Genomic DNA, 21,799 nt, shown 5'->3' on the forward strand with positions numbered 1-21,799 from the left:
CCATCTCAGCAGTGAGAAGGAGCCCTGTTAGGACATGCCAGCTTATAGGACGGAGATGAAATATGTGCTGCCCTAGCAAATGCTTGCACTTCCTCAAAGCTACTCTAAATTTACCTTATTTTTATGTACAAGCCATTATGGATAAAAACTAGGCAAGGGAATGCCTTGTCACAGCTTGTAGGCTGGCTTCTACCACAGGTAAGACCAAGGAAGTTAGAAAAGCTGCTACAGCATAAAGAATGTGTGGAGAACCCGATGCCCGCGGCTGTGCGGATGCATGTCTCTGTCTCCGCATTGCTCGTCTGTAAAACTACTGTTGAATTTCTGAGTTGGCTCATTGGATGTCTCCTCCCGGCAGAGGATGTGAACCAGGGCCTCATTCGGTATGTGATGCATGAGGAGAAGGTTCAGGAGACCATGGATAGCTTTCAGTTCCTAGTGAAGGACAGCAAACCCAATGTGGTCAGTGGCAACATCTTCCATATCCAGTGGTCTCTCCTCAGCTTTACTTACACCAGGTAAATGGCATGGGGTTCACAGCACTCTTCTGACAGATGGGGTCTTATCTGGAGTGAGGCAGGTTGAGTTCTGTAGTATGTGATTGGACCTACAGCACAGAAATTAAGTTCTGGGGCAGCTACCATCATTTCTGCCTGTGTTTCAGTGGCATCCTGTCAGAATTGAGGTCTCACTGCTGTGCGCTGTATCACCACACATGTCAGTGCCTCAGGTTGCACCAGGGGAGGTTCAGATCGGATATTAGGAAAAATTACTGAAAGAGTGGTCAGGCATTGGAATAGGCTGCCCAGGGAGGTGGTGGAGTCACCATCCCTGGAGGTGTTCAAAAAACGTGTAGATGTCGCACTTCGGGACATGGTTTAGTAGGCCTGGTGGTGTTAGGTTGATGGTTGGACTTGATGATCTTAGAGGTCTTTTCCAACCTCTGATTCTATGATCCTGTTGAATTAACACTGCTGATTTCTAGGGGCCGGGGGGCAACAGCAGCCATCGTGGAGGTGTGAATTCATGTGCGTGTCAGTGAGGAGAAGTGCCTGCTGGGTTAACCCATGGAGCAGGATTGCTGAACAGCTGCCATCTCCCAAAGTCCCTGATTATTCGTGTCCCTCGGATTATCCATGGAAGCAACAGTCAGCCTGAGTCTGTGGTGCTCAGTGTCAGTGTAAGCATGTAGGGTTTGCTTCCCAGCCTGTTATTTGTATCTGCTTGATACGTTTCCAGCTACAACGTCAGAGAGAGCACAGGCTCTGTGAGTGTCACCGTGAGGCGGATTGGTAACCTCAACCAGTACGCGATTGTCTTGTGCCGCACAGAGCAGGGCACAGCCACCTCCAGCTCCAGTTCACACCCGGGAGAGCAGGACTACGTGGAGTACGCAGGGCAGGTAGGTTGGGGACACCAGGACCATTCATGCTATCAAGCCTGAATGAAAGAACTGGTAAAAACTGATAAAAACACAAAGGAGGCTGTATTTCCTTTCTAAAAATTTGTGGTTTATTTGCTTTCAGAGGAGGGTCTCTTTTTTCATCAGTTTTTTATGTTGGCAGATACACTTTGGAGCAGTGTTCTGATGCACCACAAATGTTACAGGCTTGCCTGAGTAGGAATGTCACTCCTGATCATGCAAAGGGCTAAAACCATGACTGAGATCAGAAGGGGTAGGGCCCTACATACTGCATTTGCTGCTGTCTTTGACCTCCACTAGCCTTTTGTCCTTGGTTAAGGTCGGTGTCTGATGCTGTCCATGCACAGGGTATGTGACTCAGGCAAGGGTAAGGTAGGAAGGACAGAAAGTTTCAGACCCAGTTCCAAAGACATCAGGCCACTTGCTGCCTTCCAGGTGCAGTTTGAGGAGCGGGAGGACACCAAGGCCTGCACCATTGTCATTAACGATGACAACGTCTTTGAGAGCACAGAGAGTTTCACTGTGGAGCTAAGCATGCCAGCCTACGCTCTGCTAGGGAACATCACCAGGGCCACTGTCACCATCACGGACACAGAAGATGAGCCCACCCTGCAGTTCGACAGGAAGACATACCATGTCAGCGAGAGTGCTGGTTTTCTCTCTGCTCCCGTTGAAAGGAAAGGTGGGTTGAGCCAGGCAGAATGACTTTCTGTGCTCCTGTGGGCCTCTGCGGCACGGGAGGGAAAGCAACTCCACAGTCACTGCTGTGGGTGAGATGTGCAGAGTCCGAACCCACAAAGCAGAGGGCACAGAGGGGGAGCCCTGGAGACTGGACAGGAGTAAAGTGGGGACAGAGTTGAAGCACCTGTGGGCAGACTGTGAAGTATGTGTGGTTGCCTAGAGCTTGGATTTTAATTCTGTACTTCTTAGATAATGGAAGCAGTTTAGTGCCTGTATCCTGCAGTCTTTTATCACATGACTAGGATTACTGCAAAGCTGCTGGGGAGTTTTTGCAGTCTATACCTCTGCCAGGCTCAGGTGAATGACTGTTTCTTGTCAGCAAGCAAATAATGATGACCCCTGAAACAAGTGGTGTTCCTTGGGCTTTGCTTGTTTATGATTTTGAGGTGATTCTTTGATTTTTTGGAAGTAGCTTTGTGGCGCAACTGAACTGACAAGCGTCAACACAGGGCAGATGTTTGGTTTTGTTAATCTTTCCCAGCCCTGCTGTAAGATTTGCCAATGCAGTTAAAGCTCCTTACTTTTGGATTCAGTTCTCCTCCCAGCATGAGCAAACCCTTGTATTTATTTTCTGCTTCTCTGATCTAGATACTGTGTTTTATGCGGACCCTATCACTGTACTGTATATGATTTAATAGGCAAGTGCCACCCATTTCCTGATCATAGTAGCCAAGGGTGCAGATCTGGAGTATGCCTGGAAACCAGACCTAAGCCAGCTTTTATGGAAGTTTAGGAGAAGGATGCTGTTCTTTTTTACTCCTCACCCTCTTTTCTGAATGCTGCTTTATTATTTAAGTGAATGGTGTCTCCACCAAATAGAGTAAAAGTATTTCTGTAGAGTTACAGTTTTTTTCTGTTGCGTCTTAGGGGATACCAGCAGCACTGTGTCTGCCATCTGCTACACTGTCCCCAAATCAGCCAAGGGAAGCAGCCTTTATATGCTGGAATCCGGCTCCGACTTCAAGTCCCGGGGGATGGCGGATGACAGCCGCATTGTTTTTGGTCCGGGTGTCACCATGACGACATGTGACATCACGCTGGTCGATGACAGTGAATATGAAGAAGAGGAGGAGTTTGAGATCGTATTGGCCGATGCCTCAGATAACGCACGCATTGGCAGCCGGGCTTCAGCCAACGTCTTCATTGGTGGTCCCAACGATGCCTCTACAGTGTTCCTGGGGAATGCTACTTTTACCGTCAGTGAGGCTGCAGGTGAAGAGTAGCAGGGGGCTCCCCCTGGGCGGCTCCACGCCGTGTTGGGGTGCTTACCGTGAAAGCATGCTTTCACCAGGAAGAGGGGTCAGAGGGAGCAATTCAGGGCACAGCAACAGAATTGTAAAAGATCTTCAGAGGGTTTTTGCTTTTCCCTCTGCCCCTGTGGGGAAGGCCGGGGGTTGTTTTCTGCGCTAGCCTGTGCTGGGTGCAGGAGCAGTGGTGAAGGGAGAAGGGCATGCCGAAGGGAAAGGAGCGGTTTTGTGGTCTGTGGCTGCTTTTCCATTTTGGTTCTCTCTCATGTGCATGATGATGCAGGAAACATTCAGATTCCAGTCCTCCGACAGGGACCTGATCTCTCAACCCCCATCTCAGTTTGGTGTGCCACTCGGACATCAGACCCTCCATCTGCTAGCCCAGGAATCGACTATGTCCCCAGCTCCAGAAAAATAGAGTTCAGGCCAGGCAAGACAGAAGAGGTGAGGAGCCACTTTGACTCCTGATGAGTCTGCTCTGTCTGGTGACACTTCTCTCTTGTTTATGTGCATACTCTGTATTTGCCATGTACCTGTTTTGAAAATCCTCGCAGGGCCACGTAAGAATTGTTAACGAAGCTGCTAGGCACAGGCTTGCATCTGATCAGCACTCCAGCCAGAGAAGATTCGGTCAGGACACCTCTCCCAGGATAAAGATGGCTGCCTATTTGCTGAAATGAATGCCGGATTTATCTAGAACATTGTTTCCATTGATTAATGAATTCAGAAGAGGCCTGACCTAATGACTTTACATTAGACACCCAAATGTGAGTGCCAGGAAGGATGTAAGCCTTGCATCTCTAAAAGCAGGACTTCTGCTTTCCCTCTAGTTCTGCACTCTGACAATCCTGGATGATGCGCAGTACCCGGTGATAGAAGGGCTGGAGACGTTTGTTGTGTATCTCAGCTCACCCCATGGAGCTGAGCTGACAAAGCCATTCCAAGCGATTGTGGCCATTAATGACATCTTTCAAGATGGTAAGTTATCCACGGCAGCTCTATCCGGTCCATCCTTAGCCTCTTCCTTAACACTTCCATGCAGCAGGAGGCTAGTCCAAGTTAGGTTATTTCTAGGCTGGATTAAGCCTATTTTCCTGGGATCCTCCCATTCCATTTGGCTGCCCTGTTGCTTTCCATGCTTCACTGTCCACAAGAGCTTGGAGTCTTCAGAAGTGCTGAATGAATTTCCCCGTAGTGTTCCCTCACTTTCAGCCACGCTTTGCATCTCTGCTCAGAGCTCACTGCTTGTTTCGTGCTATCTGTGAACTAAAGTCCCCCTTACTATGTGAGAAAGTCTCACTGCATATTTACTTTCTCTTGTGTTAAAATGTCTCTTGTGTTTGCTTGCCTAAGGAAAGCACACACTATGTAATCTAACTTTGTAGTAGCCTATCATAATTTCTGCCTTTGTATCTTTTATTGAGGTCTGCCCTCTTTGCTACAAGCTGTTTGTTCTGTGTCTGTCCACAGGCAGTAGAATAATGCTTTGAGAATAGCATCCATTTCAGTGCCGAGTCCTGATATAATCCCTTCCTGACATGCCTCGCAAACACACCACCCTTGCACCGCCAGCCCTGTCGTGTTCTCCAGCACATTGCAACAGCACCAAAGTGATAGGGAAGGAACAAGTTTCGTCAACTGTTGGAGTTAGGTGACTGAGAGGTGACAAGGAACGATTCCTTCTTTCTGAAGCACCGCAGGGTCTGCTGATCCTGTGCTCTACAGAGGTTTGGTGGCAGTAACGGTCACTTCCTTGTTTGAAACCAAATCCTGTATTGAGGCACAGTGAAGCTGCCATGTTATTCGCTGGCTGTTGGAGTCCATGCAGCAGTTCACCCAGGGTGTATATGCCGCAGTTAGCTCTTCTCTCTGTGTGGAGCTTCAGCGCTGCTTGACTCTTTTTATTACCTCCTGCAGTACCGAGCATGCAGTTCACCAAGGATACGTACACGGTGAAGGAGAAGGAGGGTACTCTGCACATCCCCATCTTCCGTGTCGGGGACCTGAGCTATGAGTCCTCTGTCAGGTGCTACACCAAGAGCCAGACAGCAGAGGTCATGGAGGACTTTGCAGAGAGGAGAGATGCAGAGGAGTCTCGCATCACTTTCTTGAAAGGGGAGAAGGTGAGCTGAACCTGGCTTGTAGGGAGAATGAAGAACCACTGATGGGAGAGGTTCAGATCTCCTCCTCGACTCTGCATTGTCAGAAGGAGCTGACAGAACCTGTTCAAACTGCTTTCATATATGGTTAAAGTCACAAATTCTGCTGGTCCTGAAAATATGACTTGACTCTGAAAGGGTTGTTTGTTTCATGATAAAACTCGTTAAAACTTGAAATGCAAATCCTCTGTGTCAATAGGACTCAAGTTTGTTGCAGCAGAGAGCTGTCAGTTTGTGGAAGTAGATGTCTTCACTGCCTTGCCTCATCATGTAGTTGTGTGGTTTGTCCACGCTGAAGCAGCAGCCTTAAAAATTAGAAGTGTTTCTTGCAGGATTGACAGTAGTTGGATATTAAACCCTAGAGAGTGAAGTACAGTGTGGCCTTTAAGTGGCTTCATCGGATTTGTGAATGTTTACTGTTTTCTCCTGCTTACTTGGCTTTAGGTGAAGAACTGCAGTGTTTATATCAGTGACGACTCTGCCTTTGAACCAGAAGAGCAGTTCCAGGTCTATCTTGGTAGCCCGCTTGGAAACCATTGGAGTGGAGCTAGGATTGGGAAGATGGACATGGCAACCATAACTGTCACCAATGACGAAGACGGTAAGTGAGGACGCTCAACAAGGATGTAGTTGTAGTGTAGGGTGCAGGTCCGGGGTAGTCAGCACAGTCCCATCAACAGTTTGAGGTTTGATTTAGCACACGTGAATGCCTTCAGTCACATGGTCACAGCTCTGTGTGCAGGTCACTGACGTGATGGCTTTGTGCACTGAACTGGTCTTAAGGGAGGGGCTGAACCCACTGTTTGTCTCATTTCCCATTCGCCTGCAGCTGCACAGGAAGTTGCTGTGCTTCCCCTGGGAGATGTTGCCTTCCCTTCCCAGTGTCACACAGAATCACAGAATGTTTGGGGTTGGAAGGGACCTCTGTGGGTCATCTAGTCCAACCCTCCTGCCGAAGCAGGGTCAGCTACAGTAGGCTGTAGAGGACCTTGTCCAGGCGGGTCTTCAATATCTCCAGAGAAGGAGACTCCACAACCTCCCTGGGCAGCCTGTTCCAGTGCTCCGTCACCCTCAGAGTGAAGAAGTTCTTCCTCATGTTCAGACGGAACTTCCTGTGCTTCAGTTTGTACCCATTGCCCCTTGTCCTGTCGCTGGGCACTACTGAAAAGAGTTTGGCCCCATCCTCCTGACACCCACCCTTCAGATATTTGTAAGTGTATATTAGGTCCCCTCTCAGCCTTCTCTTCTTCAGGCTAAACAAGCCCAGCTCCCTCAGCCTCTCCTCATAGGAGAGATGCTCCAGTCCCCTCATCATCCTCATAGCCCTCCACTGGACTCTCTCCAGTAGCTCTTCATCTTTCTTGAACTGGGGAGCCCAGAACTGGACACAGTACTCCAGATGAAGCCTCACTAGGGCGGAGTAGAGGGGGAAGGAGAACCTCCCTCGACCTGCTGGCCACGCTCCTCCTAATGCAACCCAGGATGCCATTGGCCTTCTTGGCAACCAGGGCACACTGCTGGCTCATGGTTAACCTGTTGTCCACTAGGACACCCAGGTCCCTCTCCACAGAGTTACTCTCCAGCAGGTCCGCCCCAAGCCTGTACTGGTGCATGGGGTTGTTCCTCCCCAGGTGCAGGACCCTGCATTTGCCTTTGTTGAACCTCATCAGGTTCCTCTCTGCCCAACTGGACATGCCTGTCCAGGTCATGCTGAATGGCAGCACAGCCTTCTGGTGTATCTACCACTCCTGGAGAGATCTGTGGGGAAGCAGGGGGATGCTGCGCCCCTCTGGTGTGAATGCCAATGAACTGTAGCACCATCATGTGGCATGGATCTGAGGGCGTGTGGTTCAGTGGGAGGCAGGGGATGGGAAAATAATTTACCATCCTCCGTAGCCCAGTATATGTGTTGAGTTTTGCCCCACCCCTTGCCCTACTTCACATCTAACCCTCACAGCTGCATTTTTGGCCCAAGTTCAAACTTGGGAGGAGGAGCCCTTGCTCTGAAGATGTGTAGAGTCTAGAAGGAGCTGAGCTTAGCTCACCTCAGCTGCTGAATGCCCTGCATCTGTAAATTCAGTTGGTGTGCAAACCTGGGCCTTTTTCTTCACTGCTGTTTCTTTAGCACCCACCATTGAGTTTGAAGAAGCTGCGTACCAAGTACGGGAGCCACCTGGCCCGGAGGGTGTTGCTGTTATAAACATCAAGGTGGTCCGGAGAGGGGATCTGAACAGGACCTCAAAAGTCCGCTGTAGCACCCGCGATGGCTCAGCTCAGGCTGGAGTGGATTACTATCCCAAGAGTCGAATGCTCAAATTCAGCCCAGGTAAAGGGTGCTTGGAGGGAAGGTTAGAGGCGGTGGCATGACCAGTGACATTTTGTGTATATCAGAAAGGAGCACTGAAGGGAAATATTCAGGAGATTTGGAAAAAGCCACTTTTTGCATGAGGTTTACAACACAGGTCTAACTGCTCCCAGTGAAGTGAACTGCATTAGCTGTAAGAAGGCATAATATACCCTTAGGTTTTCGGGTTTAGATTTGATCTTGGGCTCATCACAGTTTTTGTGGGAAACACCTTCAGTGTTTTACAGGAGTCCTGTGTTACAACCTTCTGGTTGCCTGATCATCCTCAGTTCAAACACACTGGTGTTCTGAGCACCAGCCCTCCCTGCTCAATAAGCAAAGCACCAAGCTGCTGCCTGAGCCACAGGGAAATGAAAAGGAGGAGGGAATGAAAGCCCGCAGGTGATGAGCTATTTACTGGGCAGACCGTAAATGCCGGAGGAAATGGAAAGATGGTTGAGGCTTTCTGCTCACTGGAATTAATGTCACTTGAAAAATTGGGAAGGCTGTCCCGTATCTTGCCATGTCATCTCTTGTGTACAACATTTCATCCCTTCACAATGCCCCGCTGGATGAGAAGGATCTGGGGTTTGGTTAGTTTGGGGTTGTTTTTCTGGGTTTTTTGGTAATGTATTTTAAATATGCTACATAGACCACTTACTATGTGGTCTCTTTTGCAGCGTGAGTCTTTTGGGCTGTAGCCTTGCACTCTGCTATGGCTATAATCTTGTCATACAAAAAGGCTGGACTGTTAAATGAAGAGTGATCAGAACAGAGGAAGAAGCACTAGAATCTGGCAGGCGAGAGTAGTCTTCAGAGGATGCGAGGCTCAGCGGGATCCAGTGCAACAGCTCAGACCATGTTGCTGGACCAAGAAGCCCTCACCAAACAGTTCTGCATACTGGTGTGAAAGAGAGCAGAGATGCTCACAGCAGGGGTGGGCATGTGCTTTGGGTCATAGATTTTCTACTACAGACACCTAATATAAGACAGGCATTATTAATCCTCAGATGGCACCTGCTAGTAAATCTATCGCCCGATCAATTGCATCAGCTGTCATAGCTGGTGTTTTATGTATAGAGTAGCCTCCTGTGTGGATGGGGCTAAATTATTAGTAGCAATGAGCAGAAATAAAATTCATAATGTGTATTTTATCGTAATGTTTCAGTAGTCATAGCCTAGACCAGCTGTGTGTTTTTTTAATAAGAATTCCAGAGCAATATCTGATGATGAATTGAGTTCTCCCTGTTTCTCTTGTGTTTCCTCTCACAGGTCTGAACCACATCATGTTTAAGGTGGAGATCATGTCCAATGAAGACCGGGAGTGGCATGAGTCCTTTTCTGTGGTGCTGGGTCCAGATGATCCAGTGGAAGCTGTTCTTGGAGACACCAGCACTGCAATAGTGACTATTTTGGATCAGGAGGCAGCAGGGAGTCTGATTCTACCAGCACCTCCCGTGGTAAGTTGCCCATTGCAATGGATGTGATTTAGCACCCTTCAGGTACAGACCAGAAAACCCTAGTGGGGTTTCCCAAATAAAATTAAGAGCCACAGCGGTGTAGCAGGCTTGGAGTGTGTGGGAAGGATTGCCTTTTCTGGCCCTCCCCTTAGCCCCAGGCGAATGCTGCCGTCTTGCATCCATACAGGTCGTCACCCTGGCTGATTACGACCGGGTGGAAGAAGTGACCAAGGACGGTGTTAAGAAATCCCCTTCCCCAGGCTATCCGCTCATCTGTGTCACTCCTTGTGACCCTCACTTCCCCAAGTACACAGTCATGAAGGAACGCTGCAGTGAGGCTGGGATCAACCAGTCTTCAATACAGTTCAGCTGGGAAGTAGCAACCCCCACGGATGGGAATGGAGCCAGATCACCTTTTGAAACCATCACTGACAACACACCGTTCACTAGTGTCAACCATAAGGTACGTGGCTAGGTACCAGCAGGGCATAGGTCAGTGAGGGCTTGGGGCAGCTCTGTCAGTCTGTGTACTGTGTGATCACTCGCACGTGAAATTTGGTTGTGTTCCTGCAGCTGAAAAGTCACACGCCTGAAAAGGCGGCTGTGCCTGAGTAACAGCTCAGCGCGCTGATGTGACCCCTGTTACCAGGGTTTGGCTGTGGGATTGCCTGCCTTCCTTCCGTCCTACTCAAGTGGCAGGAAGGGCATAGCTCAAGTTAGGAGCCGCTGTTCCTTTGGGCACTCCTTTTGCTGCATTGCTCCGTCTGTGGCCTGAGGCCTCTCTGTCCCCGGATTGTTCCTGTCCTGCCCCAGAAAACAGAATTACTGTTTTCCTCTGGGGGCTTTTCCTGGGCACTCCCAACTGTGATGTCTCAGCTCTGCTCAGGCACCCAGGTGTATTTCTAGACTGTGCCAACTTGCACAGGTCTGAGACATTTTTAGAGGGTAGCGCACACTTTAGTTACACAGAGATTAAAACCTAAAATCTCCTCGGATTTCGGAATTGGCATGAGACATATGGGTGCTGCTTTGGGGATTATTTTTTTTCTTTTGGCTTCAGAAAATGTAGCATTGTTCTTCACTGAGCCTGCTAAAAGCACCAATTCTGTTGACACGTGAAGCAGCTGTGAGCACTCAGATGCTTCAGTAAATCCCTGGTGGCAGGAGGCAGATGGAGCTTGGCAGATCGTAACAGCTCAGGCTCCCTCTTCCCCTCCCTTCCGTGTGTGGGCAGAGTTAGGAAGCTGTCAAGCACCCAACATACTCAAGCATCTACTGCAGCGTGGGTAACAAGAGTCCAATCACACCTGCAAGCCCAAGTGGCCAAGCAGACACTGGCACACGCGTGCTGCTAGTTTGCGTGTGCCTTGCCTCCATGCTGCCTCAAAACACCAGGACAAAGTGATTTTGCTACACGGTCAGATGTTGCAATGCTGGTGTCTTTGACCCACGTGCATGTTTCTCCCTCCTCGTTCCCTGCAGGTGCTGGACAGCATTTACTTCAGCCGGCGGTTCCACGTGCGCTGTGTGGTGAAGGCTGTGGACAAGGCTGGCCATGTGGGGACCCCCCTGAGAAGCAGCGTGGTTACCATAGGCACAGACAGTGCCATTTGTCACACTCCTGTGGTGGCAGGGACGGCCCGAGGTTTCCAGGCACAGTCATTCATTGCCACTCTGAAGTACTTGGATGTCAAGCACAAGGAACATCCCAACAGGTATGAGCCTGGAGAAGGGGAGAGCGCAGTCCTTCACTAGGCCACCCAGAGTTACAGGGCTGGCTTGGGTTGGGAGGAGATCATACGTCTGAAACCGCACCCCTCTGTGCAGGGTGCCCTGTTGAACGGCATCGGGTGCTCAGGGTGGTGCTCCCACTCTCTTCTTCACACCCTGCTCTGCTGAGGGGGTGCCCTTCCCCTCAGGATATCGGAGTTGGTGGGACAGCTTAAGGAGCAGATGTGTAGATGGAGAAGTCTAGCTGAAACTAAATATCAGGCTGCCGCTAGCAGGCTCACCCTGTCTGTGCTGTGCTGCTGTGGGGCATGAGACTCCCGTGCCTGCCAGGGCCACCTTTCTCTGCTGTGTCATCCACTGTTTGTTCCAGAATCCACATCTCGGTGCAGATCCCCCATCAGGACGGTATGCTGCCCCTCATCTCCACCCTGCCACTGCACAATCTGCATTTCCTTCTCTCCGAGTCTATCTACAGGCACCAGCACGTCTGCTCAAACCTGGTCACCATCAGAGACCTCAGGGGCATCTCAGGTAATCTTTAAAGCCAGCCTTTGCTTTCTTGGTGGTAGGGAGAAGCCAGTAAAGAAATGCAGAAAAGAAGGCTTTATCTTCCTCTGGCTCTCTTGACATGATGGAAATAATAATCAATCTTCCTGTACTAACAGCAGTGAACACAGTTGCCCTGTTGAAGATGAGATGCAATGCACGGGAATGTTTAAAACATAATGGGGTTAAGCAGCATTGCTCTGCTTGAGGAGTCTGTGGGTTCATACAGTGCTGGTGATTGTCTGCTTTTCAAATCTGTCTTGTGATATCCATGCGGTTAGAGAAGGATCCACAGGAAGTGGATCACTGTCTCTGTGTCACTGAGGTCTCCAGCGTGGCAACAAGGAGTAAAAGCAAATTCACTGCTGAAGTAAATGCCAGAGCCAAAGAAAAAAAGCAGTTTGTGTCTCTTAACGCTCAGGGTAATGGGGTTCACTCTTGTTCCATGGCGGGCAGGGGGTTGTTGTACTTAATTCTGTTCATTTCATACGCAAGCTGTTCTACATTTCTTAAATTTTAACTTCAACCGTTCATTAGTAGGTTCATAAGTTTGGTTTTTAGGATTCTTACCCCATTCCTATAACATTTTTCCCTGTGAAGACCTGTGCATATTCAGTATGACCTCCAGGATAAGGAAGTGAGAGGAGCCCATTAATTCCCTAATATAGTAAAAGTCACTGACGTGGTTTGAGAGTGAAAATGGGACCTCAGTACTTGTCTTCAGGCTCTTTAAAATCTGGAGTAGTCAGTGTCCTGATGTCTTTTAATCCCAGAGGCAGGGTTTCTGGATGAAGTGACCTACGACAGCATCATTCTCTCTCCTGGCTATGACCGCCCTTACCAGTTTGACCCCACAGTGAGAGAGCCGAAGACGATCCAGCTCTATAAGCACCTCAACCTGAAGAGCTGCATTTGGACTTTTGATGCTTATTATGACATGACTGAATTAATCGATGTCTGTGGAGGCTCTGTCACCGCTGACTTCCAGGTGAGGTGCCACATCCAAAACCCTTCCACGTAATCCAGATCTTTCTCAATTCTTAGGCAGAGCTTCACTTTGTGTTCATGAATATTTGCTAGGTATGTTTGCTGGTCTGCTCTGTACAACTGGAGCATGGTTACCCCTCCACCTTTTACCCGAAAAAGAACGGTGCTTTGTGAGATGCATTTAATTAATTTTTTTTTTTAATTTTGGTTGGGGTGACATAGGTTTTATTCTCTTAATCTTCAAAGCACCAGTAAATTTTTTTTTTTTTTTAATATAAGGATGTACTGGAAATACAAAACATTCTCACCTGTGCTCTATTCTTTTAGAATTTTCACTGTATTCTTAGCCAATATAAATGAGCAAAGAACAGAGCAGAGGCACATCAGTTCGTACTCCTCAGTGGAGTGAGGTAATCAGAATTTTTAAGTTATTTCTTAATTAACCGAGTGGTAAACCAAAAGCCAGAAATGTTCTTCTGTAAGATAGCAGCTTTTGCTATTAGACGTGTCTCACTGCCCTCTCATGGATGGATTATACATGTACATCTTGCTCAAGTCAACCTCTCATCTGCATTAGATTCTTGTATTAATCTCCCAGTCAGAATGTTACAGCCAGCATCATCTCTTTTAATTCCTGCCAGTCTGGAATACTGTGTTAACTTTCCTTTTACAGCTCCAATTATTTGCACAAATCCAGAGAAGACACTTAAACTGCACAACTGCATAATTTAGTATGTGGAGACTGGCACCAGCCAGTCTGGAATGCCTCTTTGAGCTCTCTCGGGGGCTTGCAGAGTACAGCTGCGCTCTGCAGATAATAGATGGTGTATATACAGCCGGAGAGCTGTGGTATTTCAGATACTCTTAGGGCCAGTCCTGAGCAAGCAGAATTGCTTATTTTTAATTCACAGAATTGGAAACTGAGGGAGTTTTGAGATGAAGTTGTGACCACAGCTCCTTTTGTACCATGACACCAGTGTGGTTTAGCACTTACCTGTATTTAAAATACAGGTTTGTCTAATGTACCTACATGTAAAGGTAAAGAAAGTTCAGACCATCATCTCTGACTTAATTGTACAGGTTTTATAGTGTATGAGGAGCACTCTGTGCTTGCATACTTTTTTCCCTGCAGTTCATTATTGTTTTTCAAATGGCAGTCCAGCAATGACTTTTCTGCAAACCAGCTAATAGTTTGCAGCAATGCTCAGTCTTTACGGAGCAATGACATTATATTGCTTTATAAATACTTCGTCCTTGCATTATCCTCCCTGTGTGGATAATTCGTGGTCCAGAACCAAAGAGGAGTCTTCTGTTGCAGGTACTCTGGCTTTTTCCCCATTTGCAGAGCAGAACACGAATGCAGTGGGTGCTGTGAGCCTAGGCCAGTGTCTCTTCTTTGGAAGGTGCATAACCACCTTTTTTGTGTTTTATTGACAGGTACGGGACTCTGCTCAGTCCTTCTTAACAGTCCACGTCCCACTCTATGTGTCCTATATTTACGTGACAGCGCCAAGAGGTTGGGCTTCTCTTGAGCATCACACAGAGATGGAGTTCTCCTTTTTCTATGATACTGTTCTCTGGAGGACGGGTAGGTCCGAGGCATTTGAAAGGGTACGGGAGAATTGGTTTGTTCTTGTTTTTTCCTTTTGCTTAGGTTCTGCAATGCCACTGCAGTCCCGAGCATGGGTGCCACTCACCGAAGTAAAGGGCGTGCGGGCTGAGTCCAGGTGTGCCTGCATTTGTGTAAGCTTAGCGAGGGGGCTGTCATTTCCTCCCAGCCTCTCTGGGCTGATGGGGACAGTTGTCACTGAGCCCTAGAAAGGGCTGAAGGAAACGAGCACTCTCTTCATCAGAGTCTCCACAGCCAGGCAGAGGGTGCTCCCTGTGGGATATTTGGAGCGATGTCTCTGACACATTTCAGTGAGCTGCAGTCACGTTCGTCAGCCTCTTGGCTCTCACAGGATGGACTTTTTCCCGTAGTATCTACTTGTTTGTTAAAACAGCAGTATTCCCTGCAGCAAGCCCTAAATTGTTCCTGTCCTGTGCTGGTGGTTACATCCAAGACCTAACATCTGTGCATCTGTGCATGGTTTATTCTGTTCCTGCGAGTCTTCTAATTTTCCTTTCCGGCGATATTTGAGTCTGTGTGTAGTACTGCTGCTCAAAGGGCTACGAGGAACAGACAGTGCCTCACCTTCGATTTTATTCTGCCAGCGGTGACACTAAGTATTGTAGAGGAGGGACTCGCAGAGCTTTGTTCATGGAGGACTGCTCAGGAATTAAAGCCAGGAGTACCCAGAAACAACTACCTACCACTTACTATGTAAAATAAGTTACATTCACAGGCTAATCATAGAGGGGAACTCAGTATATTTACTTCCTTTATGCTTGAGTTGAGGCTTATGTGGCACGTGGGTAATGAGGGAAGTGTGTAGCTGACTCGCTGGAGGACGATCCCAATTAAACAATGCCTTTTTGGAGCTCTCCCACATGCTTCTGGAGCTATGCGGGGCTGACAGAGCCCACCTGAGGACTGACTGTGCTGCGTGGCCTCCCCAGTGACTTTGTTCTTGCTGCACTGTGCAGGGATTCAGACGGACAGCGTTCTCTCAGCCCGGCTGCAGATAATCAGGATCTACATCCGCGAGGATGGCCGGCTGGTTATCGAGTTCAAGACACAGGCCAAGTTCAGAGGTGAGAGTATTAGTCCTGATAGAGGAAGAAATCAATGTACAAATGCAGATCCATTCTGGAAACACCGGTAGCAGAACAAGTCCCTCTTCCCACAAGACATCCCTCTGTGCTGAGGTGTGCGGAGTGGGGTGTCCCTGTACTCTGCCTTATCTGTCACCTCCTTGTCCTCACCCCAGGGCTTTTTGTAATGGAGCACCACAGCCTGCCAGATGTCAAGTCTTTTTTAATGACTCCAGACCACCTGGGAGGGATCGAATTTGACCTGCAGCTGCTGTGGAGCGCTCAGACTTTTGACTCTCCCTACCAGCTCTGGAGAGCAACCAGCTCCTATAACAGGTGAGAACTGTGGGTTCAGCCGCTTTCAGCAGCTGCCCACAGCACAATGTTCTTCTCAAGCAATGAGCATGCATGTAGTTAAGAGCAGCAGCGGAGCAGTTTCAGATCCAGGCCTGAGAGATTGCTGCCCTTTCAGCAGCCACAGCAATAGCGCGGAGTGTTCAGGAGCCAGCTTTGTTCGAGGGTCCAGAGCTAGAGCACGCTCCTCTGCTGGTGCTGTAAGTAGAGGGAAAAATTGGTTCATCTCCTTGTAAATGCATTTTTCTAGCAATTAAGCCAGTGGAGAGATAGATACCAGTGGTGACTATTCAAGGTTGTTTTGCAGTCTGCAAGTTAAAAGCAGGATTTCGTGTCCACAACTGACTTAATCAGTAGTGCTCTGCTTGGTGGAGGTGTTAGGTATGTTAAGATCTAGGAGTATTTGGTTCACTTTTTAAAAAAAATTGCTTTTCATTATTACTTCTGTCCGTAACTGTTTATTCTTTCAGTCTGTGCTTCTTGCGCAGAGGGTCAGATTAAATACCGTGGGTCAAACTGGTCCCTCCTGCGACTGCTGGAGTAGATGGACATTTCCAGGGTGAGAGAGAGGCCCTGCTATGAACTTTGTCTTGCCTGCTTACTCTAATTAGAAAATGGTGCATGATAGGCAAACACATCAGCTGGGTGAACAGCTTGGAGTCTCGGTTGGTGACCACAGTGTCTCCTGTCTGTTCCCAGGAAGGACTACTCAGGAGAGTACACGATCTTCTTAATTCCCTGTACTGTGCAGCCCACGCAGCCGTGGGTAGAGCCTGGAGACAAGCCCCTGCCCTGTACAGCTCACGCTCCCGAGCGGTAAGGAGTCCCCATCATCATGGCAGCAGGACAGTTTAGCCTGTTTGGGTTGTTTGTGTGGTCCCAGCAGGTGGGGGGCATGCTGCAACAGCAGCCGGAAGGGAAAAGAGGGGGGAGGAACCTCTCCTTTGGCTCAGGAGTCCGCCTGAAACCGAGACCATTCCCCCTCAGGGTGGTGAAAGATTGCTGGGCTGGGCTGGTGGTCGCAGTGCTCCGGACAGTCTGTAGTGTGGCAGGGTCTGTTACTCCTGAGCGCACGGCAGGCATCTTTGCTTTCTTTAAAAAACAAAACTTTCTTTAAAAAAGTTGCCTTCCTCTGTGTGCCTGCCTTTCCTGTGTCACATCTAGCGCAAGTGTGGACTCCCAGAACAGGGGATGTTCTGGGCTATCGTATGTCTCAGCCAGCAGTTTTCAGCCTCAAGGCTGCAGAAGCCCACAGAGCCTTCGGTTGTCCTCAGACAGAAAGAAAATCAAACATGTTGGGAGGAGGCTTCAGCTGATCATGCAGAGCCCTGCACCATTACTGGAAAACCGGGGCAGGGTGAGGGGCAACAAGTCATCTTGGGTTGAAGAACACCATAGTACGGGCTGCTAGACTGTGAACAGTAAAGCGGGAGGGCAGAAAGGTGAAGCAGACTGTGCAGGTCACCAGCGTGTAACTTCAGGTGCGTCCAAATGAAACCTCTCCTTTTTCCTCTCCTGTCCCGATTTTAGATTTTTGATCCCGATTGCCTTCCAGCAGACAAACCGCCCAGTTCCCGTTGTCTACTCCCTAAACACGGAGTTTCAGCTCTGTAACAACGAGAAGGTGTTTCTGATGGACCCCACCAAATCCGAAATATCTGTGGCAGAAATGGATTACAAAGGGGCTTTTTCAAAGGGTAGGATTTATTTTCTTTTTCTTTCTTGTTCTGCTTGTACCTAATGTTTCTGTCTTCGCAACTTCCATTCCTCTGAAAGAGAAGGGTAAACCCCAGATTTGGCTTTGCCCCTTTTACAGCAACAAGTGGCATTTTGAGCACATTACAGCCCTGTAACAGCATGACAAGACAAGAATGTGCTCTGACATGGTATTTTGTCATCTGCACACACAAAACCTTTAAAACCCAGAGCCATGCGTGGTTTGGTGTATCTGGCTCTAACAATGGTTCTCTTGTTGAACTGGAAAATGTAACCTGAACGTTTTTCTCCCAATGTCCTCAGGGCAAATCCTGTACGGCCGCGTGCTCTGGAACCCCGAACAAAACCTAAATGCCGCTTACAAACTGCAGTTGGAAAAGGTCTATCTGTGTACGGGCAGGGATGGCTATGTGCCTTTCTTTGACCCTACGGGCACCGTCTATAACGAGGGGCCCCAGTATGGCTGTATTCAACCCAACAAGCACCTGAAACACCGATTTCTCCTCTTGGTGAGTTTTCTGCTGTGCACAAAACCGTGATGTTGAGTATTGTATGTGACCATGTCTGGAGAAGTCTGGTCTCCCAGCCACTCACTGACCTAACAGACCTGGGAACTAAATGGCCTTCCTATTTGTGGGGAGGGGCTGCACATAACGATATTTAGCTCGTATGAGCTATTTCAGTCCGCATGTTCTCACTAGCATGAGTGTCCCAGATGATGCAGCACTGTGTGACTTGCCCAGGCATCCCCAAACCCCGCAACATCCTGCAGTCTCCAGGCAGACCCTGCCACCCTCCCAGCCCCCTGCACCTTTGTGCAGCCGTGGAAAACCAGACCCAGAGTAAAGTGAGGTGCCTGTGCTAAACGCTTCACTCAGCTGTGAGGGGTCTGAAATGCTTCTGCTTTCTGTTTTTTCCTGACTACAAACGGATGAGAAGCAAAATGTAGTGGATTTTTTGCAGTACATGAAGACAAGATCGGCTTTTCCTCAGTCTTTATCCATGAGTATTTCTTAGTCTAAGTAAAAAAAAAAATGAACCACAAGTTAGGAAGAAAAAGAAGTAATTTACCAAACTCTTAGAATTTCCCTTGATCTCTGCTTATAACATGGCTTGAAATTGACAGGACTGGCATCATATAAAGGGAGATTTATTTACCAGTTACACAGAAATTCTCCTTCCTTGTACAAATCTACAATTTGTTCCCAAGATTCGTTCAGCTTTTATTACATGCTTTGTAATTAGCGTTCTCGCTGGCAGCCCCATTACCACTCACAGGATGAGGGCAATGTTAATGGTATTAGTTAGTGTGGCATGCATATTTGAGCAGGCTGGCTAAACTCTGCACCTGATGTCAGCTCTACAAACCTAATATTGACACAATCAGTACGAAAACAGTGTGAAGTGTCTACAAATCATAGAGGTCATAAATGTTTCCTGTGCAGTAACCCACGCATTTAAAGAAATGTCTGTACGCGCATGTGGGTGTGGAGACTGGGTGTCTGGACTCGATTTCTGCAGCAGTACGCAGGTGTCACGTAGTGACCTGCCTTCTGGCTTCCCTGTGGGAAGAGGACAGCACGCACTCCTCTTCATAACACCTCTCTGGTTTCCAGGACCGAAACCAACCAGAAGTGACGGATAAGTATTTCCATGATGTGCCTTTCGATGCCCACTTTGCTTCCGAACTGTCAGAGTTTCATTCGGTAAGCAGCATGCCCGGAGTCGACGGATTTACCCTCAAGGTGGATGCTCTCTACAAGGTACGTACCAAGTGATATTGGTTGCCTAGAGAAACCAGATTCATGCTAAGGTAGGTCTTGCAGCTGTCTGCAGTTTAACAGCGACCCTCAACCAAGCTTTCTGACGGCGAGGCAGGACGCGCTGCCTCCACGTCCACCCGCAACATGGTCTCTGTGGAGCGAGGTGGCCTCACATACACGTGATGATCTGCATTTGCAGATCGTGCTGGGGCAGGCCTCTCCTTGATTTGCCTGGCCATAAATGCGAGCTGAGAGATCAGAGTCTCTGTTCAGCAGTGGAAGTCCATCAATGGGGCTGTCCCGTCTGCTGAAGGCAGACGCAGCTCGGAGCTCCCTGCAGCCCTTCCCGATCAGAGGGGCAGGAGACCTGTGGCTGCGGTTCCTCTCTGAGCACAGAGGCTGGAGAGTACGAGACTTGGAGGAGCCAAGCAGATTGTGGCGGAAACAGGAGGGACACAGAGGAAGCTCCCGATCAAGGGCAGAATTTTATACCCTGATTTCTGGGCTATTTTGTCCCTCCCCAGAGAGGTGCTCTGGTAACCCAGTAGCCTCTGTTTGCTTCAGCGGCTTCTTGGCATTCCTAGGATCGTACCGCAAATTAACAGTGGAACCAGTTAAGACGCAAACCCCAGCACAGAAAACAGAGATGAGGAATTTATTCTGGTGATTAAGTTTTTTGTTGTTTTTTTTTTTCCCCCCAAAGCACTCAGGAGAGAAGGTCTTTAAAAACACATTATTAATGTTCCTGAATTAATTATTGCAGTTGCTAAAGATAGACAAAAAGACTGAAGACCTCACTTGGTGTTAAATACTATTGCAGATGCTCATAGAAACACACTGAGCCTTTCTGTTGATATTTGCGTGAGCCAAGAAATGGGACAAAAAATGCGACCAGCCCAACCTTTAAAATCAAAAATCACTTGATCTAAAAGCTGTAGTGAAAATCTCCTGTGTTGCACGTCTTCCCTTTCTTAAAGGTGGAAGCTGGACACCAGTGGTACCTTCAAGTCATCTACGTGATTGGCCCAGAGGGCATGGCAGGGCCTCGCGTTCAGCGATCCCTCGCTCGCCGCTGGAAACGCGGCCGCCGGGACTTGGTCGATAGCAACAGGAGGCTGATGCTGGACGACTCCTTAGTCTACGACAACGAAGGCGACCAGATGAAGAATGGCACCAACATGAAGCCGCTTGTCTTGGAGCAGGAGGAAGCCGCCGTCGCAGCCTCCTTATCTCAGGCGGGCGCTTCGCTGGGGAGCGCCGTGGCTGCCGTCGCCCTGCTGCTGCTGGTGCTGCCGGGAGTTTGCCTCCTCGCCCGGAGGTGCCGAAAGCTGCGGAGGAAGCGGGAGGCTGCCAGAGCTGCCCCGGAGGAGCATCCCCTGAACACCAAGGTGGAGCTGCCCAGGGGCGCAGGGAAGGCCCCAGGCAGCCGCTACTGCACCGTGAGGAACGTCAATATATTGAGGGAGACCGGGGGCGGCTGCGACGGGAAGGGCAGGAAGGTGAAGCAGGTCAACTTGGAAGTCAAAGTCCACAGCAACCTGCACGACGGAACAGAAGTTTAACGGAGCACGCGCTGCTTTGGTAAAAGCTTTTTATAAATTGTAAAAAAAAAAAAAAATCCGAAAAAGAAAAGCTAAGAAAAGTTACGCTGGTATTTTTATACTCTTGTGAGGAGGAGGAGGAGGAGTGGCTCCGGCTCACCTTGGCACAGCACGCTGCGGCTATGGCGCGGAGCTCTGCCCCGAAGGAGGCCCGGCCCGTGGCGTGGGGACACGGTGGAGGGGTGGCTCTGCGGGGACCCTCTGCTCCCAGGTCGCCTCCCCGCCTCGCTGGGGGATGAGGCAGGGGAAGCAGCGTCCCCTCGTTTGATCCCCGAGGCAGGCGGCCAGGGATTGCTGCCCAACACGAGGCAGGGCCCCACCACGAGCATGGGACTCGGTGTGTGGGGGTCTGAGGGTCTGGGGGGGGGGACACGACAAGGACACCAATTGTCACGCGGGTGTTGACTGTCCCGTCTCACCGCACGCCAGGCAGTAAAGTTTGAATGTAAACCTGACGCAGAGCGTGAGCGGGGTCTCCTTTCCTGCGCCTCCCCGCCGCCCGCTTACCGCCAGTCACTGGCGCCGGTTCCCTCCCCGCTCCTGCCTGGGGCTCCGGGCACGGTCCCGATAGCGCTGGGGCTGCCCTGGCACTGCCGTGCCCGCACCGGGACCCCAGCCCGTGAGCGCCTGCCGGGGAATGGTGACCCGGGGGCTGGGGCTCTGCTGCCAGGCCCTGAAATGGTGACGGGGGCCTGTTCCTGGCCCAGCAAGGCAGGGCTTGGGCTCTGTTTCCAAACCCCAAAACTGCCCCAGTGAGCCCAAGCCCAGACAGCGCAGGGCTTGGGCTCTGTTGTTCCAGCACCCAAACACACGAGTGGGCTCTGCTGCCGAGCCCCAAACCTGCCCAACACGCAGGACCTGGTCTCTGGGTGAAGGTGCCCAGCTCAGCCTGGCCCCAGCGCCCCCCTTTCTGCCCCTTTCTGCCCCCCAAGCCCCCGACTCGCCCTCACCCTCCCTGAAGGCGGGAGCCAGGGTTTTGCTCCCCCGAGCCTGGAGAACAAACCCAGGACTTTCAGTCTCCGCTCCAAGGCCC

At 49.7% G+C, this 21,799-nt stretch overlaps 1 protein-coding gene across 1 annotated transcript in view; it reads left to right on the forward strand.

The window, feature by feature from the left end:
• FRAS1 (Fraser extracellular matrix complex subunit 1) overlaps nucleotides 1-21,214 on the forward strand; it is a 179,045-nt gene extending 157,831 nt beyond the window's left edge. The window contains exons 52-73 of the mRNA XM_075422090.1: nucleotides 359-518; nucleotides 1,240-1,402; nucleotides 1,859-2,105; nucleotides 3,032-3,376; nucleotides 3,695-3,855; nucleotides 4,242-4,389; nucleotides 5,329-5,534; nucleotides 6,015-6,171; nucleotides 7,696-7,896; nucleotides 9,187-9,374; nucleotides 9,562-9,837; nucleotides 10,857-11,089; nucleotides 11,476-11,636; nucleotides 12,425-12,639; nucleotides 14,076-14,226; nucleotides 15,225-15,332; nucleotides 15,509-15,668; nucleotides 16,386-16,502; nucleotides 17,217-17,383; nucleotides 17,706-17,911; nucleotides 19,019-19,165; nucleotides 20,143-21,214. Of these exons, the coding sequence (XP_075278205.1) occupies nucleotides 359-518; nucleotides 1,240-1,402; nucleotides 1,859-2,105; nucleotides 3,032-3,376; nucleotides 3,695-3,855; nucleotides 4,242-4,389; nucleotides 5,329-5,534; nucleotides 6,015-6,171; nucleotides 7,696-7,896; nucleotides 9,187-9,374; nucleotides 9,562-9,837; nucleotides 10,857-11,089; nucleotides 11,476-11,636; nucleotides 12,425-12,639; nucleotides 14,076-14,226; nucleotides 15,225-15,332; nucleotides 15,509-15,668; nucleotides 16,386-16,502; nucleotides 17,217-17,383; nucleotides 17,706-17,911; nucleotides 19,019-19,165; nucleotides 20,143-20,727 (4,502 nt within the window). The 3' untranslated portion in view covers nucleotides 20,728-21,214. The remainder of the gene's footprint in view (nucleotides 1-358; nucleotides 519-1,239; nucleotides 1,403-1,858; nucleotides 2,106-3,031; nucleotides 3,377-3,694; nucleotides 3,856-4,241; nucleotides 4,390-5,328; nucleotides 5,535-6,014; nucleotides 6,172-7,695; nucleotides 7,897-9,186; nucleotides 9,375-9,561; nucleotides 9,838-10,856; nucleotides 11,090-11,475; nucleotides 11,637-12,424; nucleotides 12,640-14,075; nucleotides 14,227-15,224; nucleotides 15,333-15,508; nucleotides 15,669-16,385; nucleotides 16,503-17,216; nucleotides 17,384-17,705; nucleotides 17,912-19,018; nucleotides 19,166-20,142) is intronic.
• Nucleotides 21,215-21,799: the final 585 nt, after the last annotated feature.

The sequence above is a fragment of the Opisthocomus hoazin genome, chromosome 5 (genome assembly GCF_030867145.1).
Source record: "Opisthocomus hoazin isolate bOpiHoa1 chromosome 5, bOpiHoa1.hap1, whole genome shotgun sequence".
Taxonomy (NCBI): domain Eukaryota; kingdom Metazoa; phylum Chordata; class Aves; order Opisthocomiformes; family Opisthocomidae; genus Opisthocomus; species Opisthocomus hoazin.